The sequence below is a fragment of the Etheostoma spectabile genome, chromosome 19, assembly GCF_008692095.1.
Source record: "Etheostoma spectabile isolate EspeVRDwgs_2016 chromosome 19, UIUC_Espe_1.0, whole genome shotgun sequence".
Lineage (NCBI taxonomy): Eukaryota > Metazoa > Chordata > Actinopteri > Perciformes > Percidae > Etheostoma > Etheostoma spectabile.
The window spans coordinates 7011382-7030709 of record NC_045751.1 but is presented as its reverse complement, the minus strand read 5'-3'; the positions used below and the strand labels follow the sequence as shown (position 1 = coordinate 7030709).

Here is a 19328-nt window from a genome sequence, read left to right as displayed (position 1 = left end):
GCCAATGCGTTTTAACACAAACATTCACAAAATGTTTTTTAAACATGTAAAAAAAAAAAAACATCCTCAGTTTCATTGCACCATATACCATTTAGCACATTCTGTTTAAGAGATTAACATTAATTTGAGCTTGCATTAAATACAGGTTGCACATAAGTGGCGATTGAGTGTCCATTCCACTCAATTGCATCGCTATTAAGTGAATCTAACTTATAAGCCATACCACAAATATTCAATTATTTTAGTCTAGCCTGCCAAAAGGAAAGGCACTTCATTACAAAAAGAAATATGGCTTGAACTGTTACAGCATTATCAAAAAATTGTTTATACCTCATTTTTAATCTAGAAAAGTAATGCACTAGGTTAATGTATGTTCTTCTGTCAGTAGTGGTTTATTCACAGCATATACTGCATATTTATTGTTCCACACATTAAAAGGATTACTTCTTCTTGGTCCTGGGGTTACTGCTGTTGAACATACTGATCCCATGAGATCTGACTCCAACACCATCGACAGTCACTCCTGGCTGCTGCAACACTTTGTCCAGAGTTGTCTTCTTTATGGCAGCTGGGGAGATTTTCTCTTGGTCCGCCAAAAACTGAAGTTCCCTTTTTATAGAAGGGCAGGGACACAAGAGAAATTTACAACACAGTATCAAACATACATATTTAGCACAACATATTATAGTAGCGTGGTAATAATCGTATTACTTGGTAACTAGTATCCTGAGAAGGACAAAAGTCTCGTTGTAACATTATTTGCATATAGCTCCATCTGCTGTCATGAGTTATAAACTTCAAAAGAAATATATCATTCTTTTGCCATTTGAATATGACAATTAACTTAAAAGCATTTCTTGTGTATCCCTATGACAGGAAATATGATTTGTTAGTTTGTTTGTCTCACACTGTTCTTGTCAACTTACCTAGTCCTAACACAGGAGGCCTCTACAGCATTGATGAGGAGACTGCGGAAGCCACCACTCTCCATGACATGCAGGGCGTGGATGGTGGCGCCCCCTGGTGAACACACATTGTCCTTGAGCTGCCCAGGGTGTTGGTCTGAGTCTAACAGCATTTTAGCAGCGCCCTTTAAAGAAACACAAAGTGAGATCCACATTAGACTAACACATCATTAATTAAGTCATAACAAACTAGTATCTTTTATCAATATACTGTATATTTCAGACTGTGTCTAGAAGATAGACTCAATATTCATACAGTCTATGGTCTAGAACCAACCAAATCAGACTGCAGCTGACAACTGGCAACTTTGCAGGATTCTATCCGGATTGGATTTATAGGTTTTTCCAGGGACAGTGCACATGAAACTGTTTACATCGGAATTTAAATGTGAGTCAACACCACAAAATCTTAGTATACATAGCCTGAAAAGCACAATTAATACCACCCAAAATCAATAGTAACACAACAAAAAGGAACCAAAAAACATCATAAAAAGAACATACATGTAACACAAATTAAGAAAAAAAAAATTAAAAAAAAGGTAATACCAGCAGGGCTTGAGCTCCAAGGCGTATAGCCAATCTCCTGGGAAGGCCCATTTTCACTCCACCATCAGCAAGAGCATCTATAGCTGTAAACGCCTGCAAGGCCACAGTTATAATTGTTATGATGATTGAATGAAGGAAAACAATCACACAACTGACGTCTTACAGTTGCTACAGGTTAGGCAAAATTGTAAAACACACTTCACATTATATAAATGACTCACATAAGCAGGACCACTGCCGCTGAGGCCAGTGACGGCATCAATCAGATCTTCTTCCACCTCAGTGCAGTATCCTACACTGGCCATCAGCTGCTCCAGAAGCTTTCCATCCTCCACTGCTGCATAGGTGCCTGTGGCGTACACAGTTGCCCCCTCGCGTACCACAACTGGAGTGTTTGTCATGCACCGCATTACCTTTGGATCAGTATGATACTGCTGCAGCTTCTGTAAGGGAATAGAGCAATGTACTGAATGAATTGTCCTGAAATTATAGATAAAAAAAAACGAGGGAGAGGATCATTTATAGTGTTTACTATTATATAAAACTCACAGGGATCAAAGTTTTTTGTCTTGTTGATAGAATAGATGAAATTGCATTTGCTTTAGTCTGCTACATAATATAAATTTGTTTTAAGACAACATATCTTGGACTTTATTCAATTAAAATGCATGGGTGTTTCAAGTTATAGCAGTCAACCAATGTCATGTTACAACATATGACTGTTCTGCCTAAGGGGCTGCAGTGTGTGAACGCAAAACAAAGTGAGAGCCTAATAAATAAAATAAACAAAGCCAAACTTCACAAGCATTAACCAACAGCTCGGGCTGAGATGTATATAAAACATGATTGATTATTAATATCATGTCATATTAAAACTTCCAAATAATCTGGGATTTTTATTATGACATTTAAATAATAATTTTCTTGGTCTTAAAAGGCAGCTTTAAAGTTAAAGCAACATTGTGTATTCATATTGTTTTGCGATTTCAAGCCCCTACAGATTCACAGTGTAATTCCCCGATACACTGCTGTCGTAAATAAAGATAGATCAAAAACTAGCGATTCAGCAAGAAGGCCAGCTCAGCGTCTGCCATGCAGCCTTTTATTATGCGACGCTCTCGCCAAACAACTAAATGCCAGTCTGAATTGTCCCACAGCAACTTGGTCACTCTCTCCTTTTCTCTGTTCTTAGTTCAAAACCAGTGATAGTGCCGTAAAGGGTTGCACACTTCCAGGAGTTTGTACCCACTCACCAAAAACAGTGCAAAACAGGCTTTTGGTGCGTGGAGTGAGAATGACAGAGGCAACATTCTTCCTATTACAAGTAGTAGCATCTAAATGAATTTGGAACTGTTATTTTAAGGTAAAAAAGTTTCGCAATGTTGCTTTAAGTGAACATTTTTCTGGAGTTATTTGACTTTTGCATTAGAGAAAACAAACCAATTTAGGTTAAATAATTTACATACACACAAGTTGTCTAATGTAATGAGTATTATTGAGCGTTAGAAAATTACATTACATATATACTTTCCTCTGATCACGTGACATATATACTTTTCTCTGAAACTATTTGCATCATCACAATACAAAACACGGTTACTGCTGTTGACATCTGGTTCCTGGGAACCACTGTCTTGTCCCTGTCTGGAGCACGGTGCAACGCTGGGAAAAGAACAGGCGCTCCTGGACTGTGAGAAACTGTCAACATTACTGCTTTATTGTGACTGTGTGATTTATCTCATTCTGCATTGTATTACAAGAGCTGCTGTATAAAGCTTTTTGGTCAGTCATTTTTCCTGTACTGATGCTGGGAGTACTGTAAAACTGATCTACTTGCAAGTGAACCAAACTTTATTTTAACTTCAGTGGTTCCTGTTCATTCTTGATAATGAAATTATTCGAACACTGAGTGAGAAAATTTGATTTTGCCAATATTATCCAGTTCTGCTATTTACAATCTGTGTTCAGTTCAGTTAGTGACATGTGAAGACAGATGGCTATGACTTGCCTTCTCTATAGAGCTGATGGTGACTCCTGCAGCACAGGACACAATAAGGTGACGATCTTCAATGTCTGGTCCAATCTCATCCAGTACAAAAGGGATGATGTGGGGCTTCACAGTCAGGAAGAGAACATCACTTTTGCTCACTGTCTCTTTGTTGCTGGTGGTGAAATTGACACCAATTTTCTGTACAAACGACATACCTTAGTTATTTGCTGGTGTACAGGAATTCATAACATGCAAATAAAGTACTGTTTAATAGGCCTACCTTGAAACCCCACTCATATTCTCCCTAATTGTCTACCTACCCGCAGTCCCTGTACTGTGGGGCGATCTGTGCCTGGGGAACTGGCTGTGATTCTGTGGGTGGCAATCACGCCTTAAAGGGGACAAAACGTCCAGATATCATTTCTGTGTCTGATTGCAATCAACATACATCAACAACGCAAGTCAAATCTAAATAATACAAACGCTACGGTGTGACTTAATAGCTACTCACCTGCAGCTATAAAGCCTCTTGCCAGAGCGTAGGCCACCTGGCCTGCTCCTATGAAACCCACACTCATTCTACCTGTGAGTGTACACAGAGTTAAAAACTTTAGCAGGGATTAATCCATTTTAAAGCAACACATGATTTCGACGACGGTGTGCAGTGAATCCTCTTACAGCTCGGGATGTTGTGCTGTAGTGGTAAACAAACTTTACTTCCTTATTAAACGAAGCGAACGACATTTCCGAACACACGGTGGCGGAAGCCATAAAGTAGCCTAAATGCACTCTCAGAGCAAAAACTTACGAATAAACTGAAGAGCCCTTATTAGCTGACCGACTGACAGAATCAGCAACCACTTAAACACCTGAAATTACTGCACTTTCGACGTGGCCCGGCTAACTCGCGTTGTAGCCCACTGTAGGCTACCTGTGGAGATACCTGACAAGCAAGAAAGCCAATGAGCTTGCATGTTTGGGGAAACACGTGCCCTGCGTTTGACCAATCGCAGCGGTGTTTGTAATAACTTTGAGGCGGGCTCTGTAAAGCCAAAAAGCTGTTGCATCAGGTTGTGCCGTGGGGAGAAACGTTGATGAGGAGGATGCCAGTACTGGTACTACTACTGTCAGAAACAGAGACTATTTCCTGGGAGACAGAAAATTCAGTTGACCCAGAAACCAACCTGTAGCCCAGTTAGCAGCCCAGGGTAAGTAATAGGCCTACATTTTGGGTTTGTATCGTCAGTGCTTCTATTAGGCAACTCGTTTAAATTTATATTCTTATTAAACGACATAAATAAACACGACGTCGTGTTTATTTATGTCAACCAAATACACCTAGAAGCAGAGCTGGGATAACAACATCGGCACAACTTCACCTACTTCCAAGGTGCATGGAAAAAAGGGGAAAATAAGTCTCATTATACATTCATGGCCCATGGTAAAACTTGCAACACTTACAGAACAACTTTATTGTAGACCAACGCAATTCGGGGTTTGGCCTTAACCATGGTCATAATAAAACACATTACAATAGAACATTTAAATCAAGTAGGTATAAAGCATACGCAATACACTTGACATTGATAAGAAAGCCTTTCCTTTTTTTTACTAACTTTGTGTATAGGCTAATCCTAGGAATCTGACAAAATGCCTTTCACAAAACTTTTCTAACACAACAACATGATTTATAAATGACTATCAAATACTGAAATATCAAGGTAATTTGATTTAATCAGGCTATGAATCAAATATACTTCAGCAATCAACTGACCAATTTTGATTTGAACATTTGCCAATATACAAATGAGATTTACGATGTCACTGTGTAAATCTTTCTTCTGAAAGTTGAGAGTGAAGGTTCACATATCAATTAAACCTAGCGTTACTTCATACAAAGCAAAGGGTAAAAAACTCAAAAAGACCAACAAAACATACTGTTAAATATTTTATTAAACACGGCACATATCTGAAATATAGCAAAAGAAGAGATCACTACATGATTGTGCTTATTCCAAATAAAATATTGTGATACTATAAAGTTTTGCATTTAAAAAAATCATGTATCCAATACATTTAACATTCAATGGATGGCAGGAAATATATTTTTTTAATAATATTATTACATAGCCTATATAACAACAAGATGTGGGGGAAAAAAACATAAAATGGCATGAAAACCAAAACCAAGAGCTATGTTCAGTGCATACTGTGTAGACTTTATGCTGTTCATCTCTATGATATCTTCATCCATGTTAGTGTTTACATCCATTTTAATACATATACTAATACATCAATAAATTGCTTTTTTACTCTGACTGACACAACACTGTTTGGATATTCTAAACATTATCCCATACTCCCATAGGTCCATTCTGTAGGCCACCACCAAAGGAATCTGGAGCAGAAGGATGTCACCTGGCAGTCTTTTCCTGGTAGGTTATTGCAGAACTGGGGAAAGGCCTTTTAAGTTTGTAGAATAGGGTAATACTGTCTACAGGTGATGAAATACTGATATTAAAAAAAAATCTAATAAAGATACAACACCATGAATCTATGGATCCAAGGGAATGAGTCCTTCACAGAGACCTGACTGTGTAGAGCATTGTGGATGTGGCCTCAAAGATTCTTTATTTGTAAGTATTTGTCTTTTGATCTAAACAGTCTTTAGAGGGGTATGTGTTTCACACAGCAGAGCTGGAGACAAAGCGAATCCTCTGGGAGTAAACAAGGTCTACAAAATATAGGATCATGTTGACGTTGGTGAACACGGCCACCACGAGCTTACTGTCCCATGGGCATCTTCCTCGTGGGCAGTCCTCAGGACGAGTAGTGTTGCCATACTTTTTGTCAAAGCTGAAGATGGGCCAGATCAGTGCAGTACTGAGGTACAGAATCACAGCGAAGAAGGTGTAGACAACCACAAACCGGTCAAAGGGGAACCGCAGGGCAGAGGTCCTACCAGAAACTGTCAGTATGACCACTATCACAGTGATAGAGAAGCACAGGCTGTACACCACCACGCAGTACTGGGGGGCAATGTAGAGGGTGTACTCACTGTCATTGGCCAGGGCCCCAAAAATAATACAGGCCACAAAAGCCTGGACCACCTTGAGTAGACCAGACACAGTGGCCATGTAACCCACCACAGCTCCCGGCTTGGCCCGAGTTAGGAACACCTCAATACCGTAGGGAAAGCAGCAGACACTGGAGCAGACAGTGACAGCAATGCGGTACATTTGGACTTCACAGCCCTCATCAGGGCACTCTGTTTGGAGGAAGTAAACAGGGTAGACCACGGAGGCAGTGATGTACATGAGTGTTGCCAGCATGGCAAAGGCCACAGTGAAGTTATCCCAGGAAATGGGCATGCATGTGTGGAGCCGCGTGATGTCCAAGGTGAACACAATCAGTGTGACCGCAAAGCAGAAGCACCACACGAACATGCAGAAATGTCCATAGGAGGCGCTGTAGCCTGCGCTGTGGGACACAAGGGCCATTATGGTGCAACCGAGTAGCAGTTGGCACATTCGGGCTGCACCTAAAGGTGACAGCACAGCTTCTTTGTTGAGGTAGTGTCCTCCGTGAGAATCCATGGTGCGTGTTGTCTCCCTGCAGGAGCTGTTTTTTTGTTGAGATTATTGACGTCCTGTTCTCTGTCTTGGTGTCCTTGTGGCTGACTTTTTTCCGTCACAGACCTCACCCTCTCCTTGGTTGCCTTTTATAGATTTTCCTTAATTACAAATGTCTGTAATTCTTCCCTGAGCTTGCTTTGTAATTACGGCAGTGTGCTTACGATCAAGTTACATTTATACAGTTATGTAGAAGTTTGTACAGTATCTTATAATAGTAAACGGTATTTAATTAGACCTTTAAATAAGACATATTTGTAATTTTTAATTTGTTTCTGAAGTAATGTCTCTACTTGTCTGCACAAATCTATAAACAATGCATACAGAGTAGCATTTCTTTCAATCATATAACACTACAGTAGCAGTCCTTTTATAGTGTTTTATAGTACAGTATGTCCTCAGAAATCTTTGTTTTCGCTTGCTTACTTGAATTACCGAGTTATCCAGTGTATCAACAAGTTCAAAGTGGAGTTAGGTCCTCTAAAAGTCAAATCCAGAGATCAATCTTCCATCAAAAGCCCTGTGTGCAGAACAGGTGGACTAGTTTGTTGTCCTCTCAGTCAAGTTCCATTACACACTGACTTGGTCCTTGTAATTCCTTCACTGTAGGCCTTTAACTGCCCGTCAAAATGACTCAAAAAGATTGGCTCTGTCTCTTGCTCTCTGTCTTGCTGTTTCTGTCTCCTTTTGCCTTTTGGATTTGGTCTCCCACTTTTTTTTACTCACACAAGACACACACCCTTCCTCCTTTGTGTGTTACTGTGCACTCAGTGGATTGCAATGGGTGGTTGTTTAAATGAAATTTTGTGCCGAGCCAAGGGTTACAGGCCTTGCCAGCTCTATAAATAGGGGGTCTATATTCCACAGAGGGGTGGGAGGCTACATGTGGCAGGCAGCATGGGAGTCGTATTTCGAGGGTGCACCCAGAGAGGCTGAGTCAGAGCACCTTCAGTAAGAAACTGGCATTTATACATGGTATAATGACAGGGAGGGAGACTAAGACTCCCATTAGAGGCAGAAATTACATACAGGTCCAGAGGGATGATTATGCATGAGTGATTGCAGATTTGACTGATGCATGTTGGGAAGTGGAAATAAATGAGTAGTTACTTGAAATACTTTAACCTGTGTTATTAGTATGCTGTGATCTGAAGTCCGGTAGATTTCAGCTAAATCTTTTTCACTAATTTGCTGTATGCGAGTATGATGGGATTCAGATTGGAAGAGAGAAGAAGACAATTTCCCTATGAGTATATTGACTCTGCCTTTTAAAAGGGGCTAGATAACAGAAAACAACTTTCTACCTATCCCGTGTCCTGCTTTTTATGGCCTGCCCAAACTACAAAATCCATTAGCATCCTATGTCATTGCCCCATCCTATGCCTGTGTTTCTATGGGTCTACGAGAAGCGAAATTCATTCATAATTCACTCAAAACACATTCTTGTCCAGGATTGCTTTGTGGAAAAGAAACCTTTTATGATATCATGGTCATGGAGAAGTAGGAGAGCTGATTGATCTGATGAAACATATACATTTCAGTGCTAAACTCTATTATAGTAAATTAAGTGTGGCATTTGGTCATTGGGTATGGATTCATTATCCAATAGATTTGAAATCATCATTGAACCAATTATCCAATGCCAATTGTACAACTCCTCTATGTGGACTGCTCTATTTGTTTTGCCTCATGTCTTTGTCCATTTTGACTCTGAGGAAGACACAGCAGGGAGGAAATGTCTTTTTTTCAAGTTCCCTTTTGCCCTCGGAACTTAATTATCTTTCAACATTATGTTTGGCACGTCGTCCATCTTTGTTCACCCAAAATGAAACCTACTGATCAACAAATGAATTGTTGATCTGTGTGTAATTATGGCTTTGGCTCAGTAAGTAGAGCAAGTCTTGTACTAATTGCAGGGCTCACTGCTCAATCTCTGGCTCCTCCGGACCACATGTCGAAATGTCCTTGGGCAAGAAAATGAACCCCAATTACCACCAATGTTTAGGCCAGTGCCTTACATCGACGTGTGAGTGTATGTGTCAATAGGTTATTGAAAGGCAAATTGTAAGGCACTGCAGTCCTTTAATCATAAAAACAGTGAGTGCACCAAATAAAAGACTGAATGCTGTATAAGGGTCACAAAACATGGACTAGCCAGTGAATATTAGATTTTTGATGTTAGAAGATCTATTATAGACTAAGACTTCTTATTTTAAGAATGAGATTATCAGTTCATCGTGTAATTTCCTATTAGTTATGGGTCATTTAAAAAAAAAAGACATTTCTACCTGTCACTTTACCCACTCTGAAATATTTTCCTGTTTTTGTATATAGTATAAGTATAAGGTGTTGAAAAACCTTTGACAGTTTGTGTACTCTAAGCCTCATATCTATTATCAGATATGTCAAAATGGTGACAAACTGTTAGGAGCCTGAGGGAACTGTTGACCTTACCTCCTGCTAAAGGTTTCTGTGAGGTGACTGTAAAATGGGATGATACCTATTTTGCTACCACTACTACTACTACTACTAATAACAATACTACTAATAATAATAATAATAACAAGACTGCACAGACATTTTTACTTTGTAGTATATGTAATATGTCTTTTCTTTTAGGTCTGATACAAAGACATGCAATCAACACAAAGAGAAAAACCGCTATGTATTTACAATTTACAAAGAATCACTTCTCTGTGAAAATAGCACTTATAAATATGATTTACATAACAAAATAAATATGTAAATTACCAATGTAGCTTGATTTTTTTTTTTTTCTGTTAAAAAATATGTTACAGAATAAAATTACAATTAGTAATACCTTTCCTTCTCTGGTATGATGCAAAATAGAGGTCCTTTAAAACATCCTTTTTAAAGACATCATTACATACAACATTGTCATTATATTAAAAAGTGATCTCTGTTATGAAATATAAGAAGGGAGTTACAATAGTGAACACCTAAAAGGACTTGTACAAATACTCCAAAAAATACACAATACAGGTTATTTGTCTCCCTTTAAATGTTCATTGCATTGGTATGAGGAATGCAGGACTATTGACCTAATTTTGGGTTTTAACAGTCCTCTAGTGATGATGTGGCCTGTGAGAAAGAGGTATAGACTACATGTAATGGCACTGTGGTGTTTGTATAGCTACTGATAGACCGTCTAAGTGATTCAAGGTCCCCTTCAGTACCACAATCAGCACCAGCAAACAACTAAACCGGGCATTGTGGCACTGCTACTACTGCTGTAGTAATAGCACTGCTGACACAAACCACTAGATTTCAACACTATCAAGTATGAGTTACCTTTTCTCTAAACCCAGGATAATTACAACAATAACATGGAGTGTGGAGCATTGTCTGTCTTTTATTTTTTTTTTGGCTACTTTCATTAGCAAGGAATAACATCTGATATTTGCAGCTTTATTTTCAGTAGCCTAACTAATCCAACCTGGTTTTATACTACAAGCTGATTAGATAAGTATTGGTGACAGTTGTCTCTCTTTATCGTTCTTGCCATTATTTTAGAGATGAATACAACATTTTCTTTCTGATCCAGTGCCTTTCTCACTTGGTCATATATATGTCCATGTTTCTCCCTTAAAGTAAGTTTTTGTGTGATAAGAAACTATAAAACAGTTTAACCAAATGATACCCTTATATACTCTATAGTGACTACTTAACAAAGACAGCATCCTTACGTCATTGTAGTGTTTTCTTCTTTAACAATGACTCTATATAATTTATATGGAAGGATGAAAATAGTATACAAAACAAAACATCAATGAGCATCCTTAAAACTGGATTACATTTGTGATATTTTTTCTTTTAAAAAGCAAAAGATAATTTAAATGGAGAGTAGCAGAGAGTTTGTGCCTTGTCGTGGTGGTGTGTTGCCCCTGTCCTTCACCAGTTGTTAGGAAAGGGATTGTGGGACAAATCTAAGCCCCCTGTATTTGACTGAGGCTTAGACTAAAGTAAACAGGAGGCCAGAGGGGAGTTGACTATAGTTAGAATGGGTTGTAAAGGTGGAGTTGGAGGTATCAGGCATGGAAGACTGGTCAAAGAGACCAGCCAGCCGTGCTTGGGCTTAGCTTGTTGATACTGTGTGCATGTGTGTCCCTCTAGCTGCCGCTGCTAAGCATGCCCAGTAGCTTGCTGGGGTCCATGCCCTGCTGCTGGGCCATCTTCTGCACATCAAAGCCCATGTGCATGAGGAACTGAATGACGTTCATCTCTTGTCCTGTGAACTGGTCTCGGATTGTGGGGCAGGTGGGGTTGCAGTGTGGCCAAGGGCAGCTGTCAATCAGATGTACGGGACAGCCTTTGGGTGGAGCCTTGTTGTTCCTGTTGTCGTTGAGGCTGCGGTCCCAGCAGTGCAGAGCTCGTGGCAAGGAGGTGCCTTTAACCTGCACGTCAATCCAGTAACTACAACACAAGAGGGCGCTGTCAGATCACAGGTAGAAAGTCTTAAACACACAATTTAGTGTCCACTGATAATGATACACTGGAAACAGGGCTTTAAAAAATAAATCATACTCACTTTCTGGTGATAACTTCATGTGATAGGCAAGCTGGAGCAAACATAGCCCTGAAAATAGAAATTAAAAAACCCACATAAACAAATTTGAATCCATGCAATAATTCTATGTAAATTAACTTCCTAAATTGCAGAGACAGTGCCTTACGGGACATCTTTAAGTGTATTCCTCAGCTCAATGCCCAGGTTTTGGATGTAGCGCCACTGGCCTTCCTGCACAGGCTGGCCTGTTAGCTGGATGTTGTCCACTGTCAACTGGGCCTCATCAAACAGCCACTGGACAACAAACACAGGGCCTAGGTAAAACGAAACAAAAAGATTAATAGAGTGCATATACACTACCGTTCAAAAGTTTAATGTTTTCCATTAAAACTCCCACTTTTATTCATCAAATGAGTTGCACAATGAATAGAAAATATAGTCAAGACATTGAAGAGGTTAGAAATAATGATTTTTATTTGAAATAATAATTTTGCCCTTCAAACTTTGCTTTCGTCAAAGAATCCTCCATTTGCAGCAATTACAGCATTGCAGACCATTGGCACTCTAGCCGTCAATTTGTTGAGGTTATCTGAAGAAATTTCCTCCCATACTTCTTGAAGTTAGATAGGCTTGATGGGAACTTCTTACGTGTCATATGGTCAAGCTGCTCACACAACAGCTCAACAGGGTTGAGATCTGGTGATTGTGCTGGCCACTCCACTACAGACAGAATACCAGCTGACTGCTTCTTCCCTAAATAGTTCTTGCATAGTTTGGAGGTGTGCTTTGGGTCATTGTCCTGTTGTAGGAGGAAGTTGGCTCCAATCAAGCGTTGTCCACAAGGAATGGCATGCCGTTGCAAAAGGGAGTGATAGCCTTCCTTATTTAAAATCCCTTTTACCTTGTACAAATCTCCCACTTTACCGGCACTAAAGCAGCCCCAGACCATCACATTACCTCCACCATGCTTGACAGATGGCGTCAGGCATTCGTCCAGCATCTTTTCACTTATTCTGCTAACAAATGTTCTTCTGTGTGATCCAAACACGTCAAACTTAGATTTTTCTCTCCATAACACTTTTTTCCAATCTTCCTCTGTCAAAAGTCTGTTCTTTTCCCCATCTTAATCTATTCCTTTTATTGGCCAGTCTCTGATATGTTTTTTTCTTTGCCACTCTGCCTAGAAGGCCAGCATCCCAGAGTCGCCTCTTCACTGTGGACATTGAGACTGTCGTTTTGCGGGTTTTAAGCTGTGCTAACGTAATTGAACATGGGTTTTCTAATCATCAATTATCCTTTTAACACAATTAGCTAACACAATGTACCATTAAAACATAGGAGTGATGGTTGCTGGACATGGGCCTCTGTACACCTATGTAGATATTCCATTAAAAATCAGCCGTTTTCAGCTAGATTAGTCATTTAAAATATTAACAATATCTAGACAGTATTTCTGATTAGTTTAATGTTATCTTCATTCAAATTAATGTTATCTTCATTTTTTTCAAAAATAAGAACCTTTCTAAGTGACCCCAAACTTTTTAAACGGTAGTCTGTATATATAGTATCTATCTACTCATGTGCCACACAGGTATTTTGGGCTTGCATGTACAGTAAGTGCATTTGACCCCAAACTCACTTTTTATTGATGGGAAGACTCTATATCCAAAGAAACAGTTCCACTCTTCTCCTTCATGGGTTTGCCTGCACCTCTCTGGTACCACTCCTCCCCAGTACCTGATGGGGCAGATGAAAAGAACAGATGGGACACAATGTCTATATTAGCAACCTGATGAACTTATCAATGTACTAAAATAAGTCTTGCAAAATATTGTCCCTTCATGATAATATCCACTGCCTCCCTTACTTGATGCCTCTCTTGATGGTCTCAGTGGGGGCACAACTGACAGCATCCACACAGTCCGTGCAGTGGTACTGCTTGTTGTCCAGAAACCAGCCGGAATCAGACAGGCCTCGCACTTGTATCCCAGTGTGGCCCAGTCCCTCCAGCAACTCCGCCACATGGTCCACATTTAGAAGGACCCCGGTACCACCCGCACTGCACAAATAAATATAGCATATTCTTATTAATACCTATACAGGAATGTGAATGAAATGTTGAGGATTTTGAATTTGAAATCACAAGCAAAATCTTCACACATGACCATACCTGCTTCCTGCTAAAAGGAGGACTTTTGCGTTGTCCAGACCTTTGGTCAGCAGGTCCTTCACAACCTCCTGAATAATCAATGAGCCCATGAAGGCATATCCACCTACACACAACACAAACGGAGTAACACTGTAGAATACCACTTTTCTTAAAGAGGGTTACATATTATGCTTGTTTTGATGCTTCAGTAATGTCTTACTCTGCTCTGTTTTGGCTGTAGCGCCGCTCCACACATCGCTGGAGCAGTACGGGAGGAACCTGCGCAACCCACATCAAGTTAAAGTTGCTAGCCATAATTAAAAATTGAACTTCAATAAACACAAACAAATGTGAGTCAACTTACACCATGTTAGCATTCCACCAGTGAGGGTTTTCCTCAGGCAGCGGAGACAGGATCCCCGTGCCTGCAGAGACAGATCAACATGTATCATTAGCCATTCTGGCACTCCTAGAGACATCCTCTTCTTCCTCATCATCATTACCACATGGATTACAGTTATTACTCTGCAATGAGAGAGGAAGGCATCTCTTTTCCTACATTAGCGGGCGCCAGGTAGCCCTACACCGCAGCTACATTATGACGGGGTGACAGATGCATCTAATCCTTTTAATTACCGAGGCATTACAGTGGGATCTGGCTACTTTTTTCACCCTGTTAGGGGTCAGGATTTGCTACAGGCCACAAGTGAAGTAACAGTGGTGCTTATGAGAGCGTAATGAATAATACAGACTAGCTGAGGCTGACCTGTTTTAGTTTGGGGCCACTTGGATGAGCTCATCAATCTCCTCATGGTTTCGTATCTGCTGTCACAGTTCTCCTTGTTGAAACAGTACCAGCCGCCTGGACATAGAGACACAAAAAAGCAAAACATGGAGAATTTATCACACACATTGTGTACAATTATTCATCATTCTCAATGTGGGCATGAATGGAAAAAACATAATGAAATGTGTTGAATTAATACTGACCCTCTAAGAATATCAACCACCGTCTGCTGCCCCGAGATTCTTTCAGGTAGTACCTACAAGAGAACAAAGAATATCAAATCAACTTAGCAGACGTGTCAATAACGCTTGTACCATACCGTATGTGAACATGATTTTGTATTCCTCACGATTTTTTTTACACCGCCTGCATAACAATACATCTAAACAACATATAGATACAACCTCATTCCACAGTTGTGATAGGGTGCTCTTTCTTCAGAAGGATGAGATAAACACGGAAAAGTAATACCCTCACTGTTTCTACCATCAGTGATGTTATCCAAGCTTGAAATATAAACACATACAACATCATCACTTTAATCCAAACAGGGCTGTTCTGTCACTTTGTTGATTGCTATCTCTGAAAGGTGACAAGACAATAGAAAAAATGAAATTCCACCAACATAAGTACACAGGAGAGAACAATAAGGTTGTGTATAGTTTGAACTTAGAAAACTGACATAGTGAGATAAACCGTCCCCTATCCTGTTTGGACTGTAGATGCCAGGTGATATTGTTCCTCATGTGTAATGCAGAAAGAATAGGTAATGTACCATCATAGTCTCATCACGCTGAGCTCATCATTCGCCAACACACACGACATGGATAAATTGTAGGCTACGGCCCAAAGGAATGATGAAGAGAACATTTGACCTGTGTTGATGTCTACACACAGTATGTCTTTTATATATAGGACCCATATATGCCAAAATAAATGCCCCCGTAAATGCACCCTGGGTAAGATGAAGTGAATTTTTGTGCCAGGCTAAGATTTTAAAAAGAATGCATGCTAGAATATAAGAAGTGTGCTGTATGTTGTCAGCCCAGGAGAGGGCAATGCTATCATGATTCTCCCATGCTGCTGGATGTCCTCATGTCAGATGCATCAATAACTTTTATTTTTCTTTATTTTTTTATCACCAAACTTTCTGATTTGTTGAGTAGATTTAGCCACCTAATTAATAAGAAGCTCAAGAATATTTATATATATATTTTTTTATTTTTTTCAATCAGTATCCACCTGACTTACCAATGACAAAACTCAAAGGATTGCCAAAAACACTTCAGTGACTTTAAAGAAAACAAACTTGGCCGTAGCTCTTAGCCTTTGGCTTAGACTCTGAATCATACTTTGGCTGCAGTTAATGTCTTGTACTATTATTGTAAGCCACAGTCAATGATGTAGACTGAGGACAGGGCATTCTACCTCCAAACAACAAAGTAAAGGCGGGCTTGGCATGCTGAACGAGTCAAGAGGGAAAGGCACTGCATCAACCCACTCACTCGAACAAGTGCAACTCACACAGTTCTACCTTCTTGTCTAGTGAATGGTTTTACTCATCTGTGTTTATCTGTAACTGTACCCTTTTATATAGCTGATGGATTAGCATCTCAACTAAGAAGAGCCACAGTAGTGAATGAAATGACCATCTGCCAGTAACTGTCCCCTGCATCTCTAAAGAGCTGAGAGCTTTACCGTGCTAACAGTCAGCTCTCTCCATCAGGCACTTTGGGGGTTTACAGGAATTAGACAGCATAAATCCATAAAGAGACATAGAAAAACCCATTTCTGTCACTGAACTGGTCCCAGATCTTATACACGGACAATCTTTACAGCCTCTGGATATGGAACGGACAGCATAATCAGTAAAGCATTTATATAATACTGACAAATAATAATGACTACATAACAAGATAATGATTCAACTTTGCTTTTCCATATTTTTGCTATGTTACGAGTAAATTAGGGGCATGAAACCTTAATAGGAAGTTTGCATGACATTTATTTGATATTTGTGATGCAGTACGTACGTGTTTGAGACAAGTGAAATCCACGTTCCTTGGGCTGTGGCTTTTAAAGACAATTATGTTGTAAACCCATGTATAATATGAAAAGTTTACAACTTTCACAACTTCTATATACGCATGCCATCACTCAATTATCAGTATTATATGTACAAGAATCAGTTTAACCTGCAGTGCTCAAGTTGACTCCCTACAAATGGAACATTAAAGAGAGTCTGTATGACCGGGCATTGTTTGTGTATTATAAAATATAAGAGTCAGGGGATCTGTCTGATATAAAAATGCTTTTAGTGGCTTGGCTTATCCTGCTTTAGTAGAGAAACAATGGAGGCTGTCTTACTGACAGATGGATTTTCTGCTTATTAACATTCTCAACAGTTGATATCATGGCAAACAAATGTAGTAGTGATCCATTGTTTACCTCATTGACCATTGACTGACAAGAAGTTTACTAAAAACTACTGTGAGCCAGTAACAGCAAATTGTACACATTTACAGTTCCAGTAGCCACGTAGAAAACACATAGGGCCTACTGTTAAACGCCTGTAAAATCATTATTCCGCTGTGTGCTCACTGGGTGCCATCATCAGAGAGAGACAGGCAGAAAGAAGGATGGGCGGGGGTCTGAAAACTTAAATCTAAACTTTCTGCAGAGCAAATGCTGCATTCTAATTTGAAGCAAAGGAAATGAAGCATAGGCCATGTGGCTATCCGCAAATTTCACGCTTCGCTGACGCAAAGCAGCTGTTTATTTATTCTGTCCTAGTACATAGCTCTCTTTTGGAAGATTTATTTTTTCATTTACATTTTTTCATTTAAATACATTTTTTATTTATTTTTTAGCATTTAAATTTATTAGGAATCGAAAACAAATTTGAACAATTGCAATAAACCAGCACGACTAAGGAGACTGAGAGGAACAGTTTTGCCCTGAGGCCAGATAAACGTGGGTTACTTGGGTAGCAGGATGACCAGCAGGACTGGCTGTGTCCTGCTGAAGCAAGTAACAATTCCGACTAGCTCCAGGGTGCACAGCTGACCCTGCTCTGACCTGCCGTTGATCCAATCACATGGGAATCGTGATTTATCACCCTGCGTGTGTATTCTAAGTTGGTACTTACCCCGCAGGACTTCCATCGTTGCAGGTGACTGATGTATTCTCCAAAAAGTTCAGCTTCATGTCGTGGTCGAGCCTCTGCGCCGAGCACGGGTACAGGGACTGCGCAAGGTTCTTCACTTGTGTCATGAAGTTATCCATGTTCTCCTCCACGGCAGTGAAATCCAGAGGGAAGCTCTCCGTGGTGTCACCCCGATCCGCCCGGTACGTGGGAGGAGGTGATGAGCGTCGTGGTTGTGGGTTGCGGCCACCCCGGAACCTCCGTGCGCAAAGAGCTCCGGACTGCATCAGGACCAGCACCAACACTGAAGAAACCATTCTGATAGCTGTCATTTTATCCCGGTCTTAAATGTCCTTGGATGAAAATGCAAAGGTTCGTCAGGGAAACACAAACTTTTACTGATGGAGCTAATGCAAGAAACGACAATTACGCACGGTTTAAACAACGCAACAACTCTTGGCACACTCTCCCAGAAACGCTTAAATTTAATGTTTATTATATTTAAATTATTTTTAGATCAGACAGTCGCTGAATTCTTTGGAGATATATATATAAAACTTTCAAAGAGTGCGCCTATGCCTATCTATCTAGTACTACTCACGCGCTGCTGGACCAAGCGCACAAGCTTGAACGACAACACTCGTGCCATGCTCGTGTATTTTATTCAAACTTTCCCCCCTTGTGTGTCTGTCCAGCCAATCGCAGGAGCGGGGCAGGACTCAATGCATGATCAAGCGTGGCAGACTACCCCCCCTTTTTAATTTATAGAGGAAAAAATGTCCATGGCTTGGTTCTTTTGATCCGCGATGTTTTATTTGATGTGGTGGTTTTTATTGGCCTTGAAATGCCCATTTCCCATTCCACCACAAATTTATAATGTGAGAATATGCATCTTGTTACACACTTGCCTGAAAAGCAAGTGGAGAAAAAACAAAACACAGGAAAACTCAAAGAGTTCCCACAATACTTAACCAGGGAATTACATTTTGATATCAAGAGACTTTACCTGGTTAAGAATGGAAAACCTATTATTTGTATTAATTTTATTTTAATTATTATTATTTTTTACAGCACATAAAGTATCATACTTAATAAAACACACGACTCCTTTTAAGAACTCTTCCAGTTCTGACTAGTTGAATTGCTCATGTTTTCTTTTGGTTAGAAAAAGGGACTTGGACACTTTTTTTTTTAATCCAGACTGGGCCTCTACAGATCAAAGCAACCATCATTCTTTCTGCCCCCTCTCCTCGCCTCCTCCCTCGCACTTCAGTCGCTTCCAAACTTTCCTGGTCTACTGTATATTTTAAGTCGAGCAGAGCATCCTGATGGGAAGCCAGCTTTTTTAACACAAAAATGCCTCGTTGCGGTTGAGGTAGGCTTCCCTCAAACAACTTCTCATTTTAACACACAATCTTTTGACACATTTAAGTTTAAGTGTAGCCCACAGTGAATATATAAGAATAGCAGTGATTATTCATCACAGTGACACTTAAGTGACTTTTGTCGTTCATTGAGCTCATTCTTCCTATGTGAAACAGTCTGCCGTTGTAATTCAGTTTAGTTTTAAAGTACTGGGCAAT

The 19328-nt window shown here is 39.9% G+C and overlaps 3 protein-coding genes across 5 annotated transcripts; all 3 read right to left on the bottom strand.

Moving 5' to 3' along the window:
- Positions 1-57: 57 nt before the first annotated feature.
- On the bottom strand, positions 58-4467 carry LOC116707107 (pyrroline-5-carboxylate reductase 1, mitochondrial). 3 transcript variants are annotated; one of them, XM_032544275.1, is made up of 8 exons: positions 4313-4467; positions 4016-4087; positions 3825-3895; positions 3523-3702; positions 1736-1957; positions 1515-1607; positions 927-1090; positions 58-609 (listed from the first exon to the last, which is right to left on the bottom strand). In XM_032544275.1, exons 2-8 carry the CDS (start codon positions 4080-4082, stop codon positions 441-443), a joined length of 966 nt encoding a protein of 321 aa, XP_032400166.1. In that variant the 5' UTR covers positions 4083-4087; positions 4313-4467; the 3' UTR covers positions 58-440. The 3 variants fall into 3 exon arrangements, with proteins under 3 accessions (XP_032400166.1, XP_032400167.1, XP_032400168.1); XM_032544276.1 differs by having other exon boundaries at positions 4183-4448; XM_032544277.1 differs by having other exon boundaries at positions 4016-4083; positions 4309-4424.
- Positions 4468-5185: 718 nt separating this feature from the next.
- On the bottom strand, positions 5186-7950 carry LOC116707108 (myeloid-associated differentiation marker-like protein 2). Its single transcript, XM_032544279.1, has one exon. It carries the CDS (start codon positions 7098-7100, stop codon positions 6189-6191), a length of 912 nt encoding a protein of 303 aa, XP_032400170.1. The 5' UTR covers positions 7101-7950; the 3' UTR covers positions 5186-6188.
- A 1256-nt stretch (positions 7951-9206) lies between these two features.
- Positions 9207-18386, bottom strand: LOC116707106 (palmitoleoyl-protein carboxylesterase notum1a). The gene is made up of 11 exons (XM_032544274.1): positions 17749-18386; positions 14804-14856; positions 14580-14675; positions 14178-14238; positions 14034-14092; positions 13835-13937; positions 13532-13723; positions 13304-13401; positions 11831-11978; positions 11686-11733; positions 9207-11570 (listed from the first exon to the last, which is right to left on the bottom strand). Exons 1-11 carry the CDS (start codon positions 18075-18077, stop codon positions 11267-11269), a joined length of 1491 nt encoding a protein of 496 aa, XP_032400165.1. The 5' UTR covers positions 18078-18386; the 3' UTR covers positions 9207-11266.
- Positions 18387-19328: the final 942 nt, after the last annotated feature.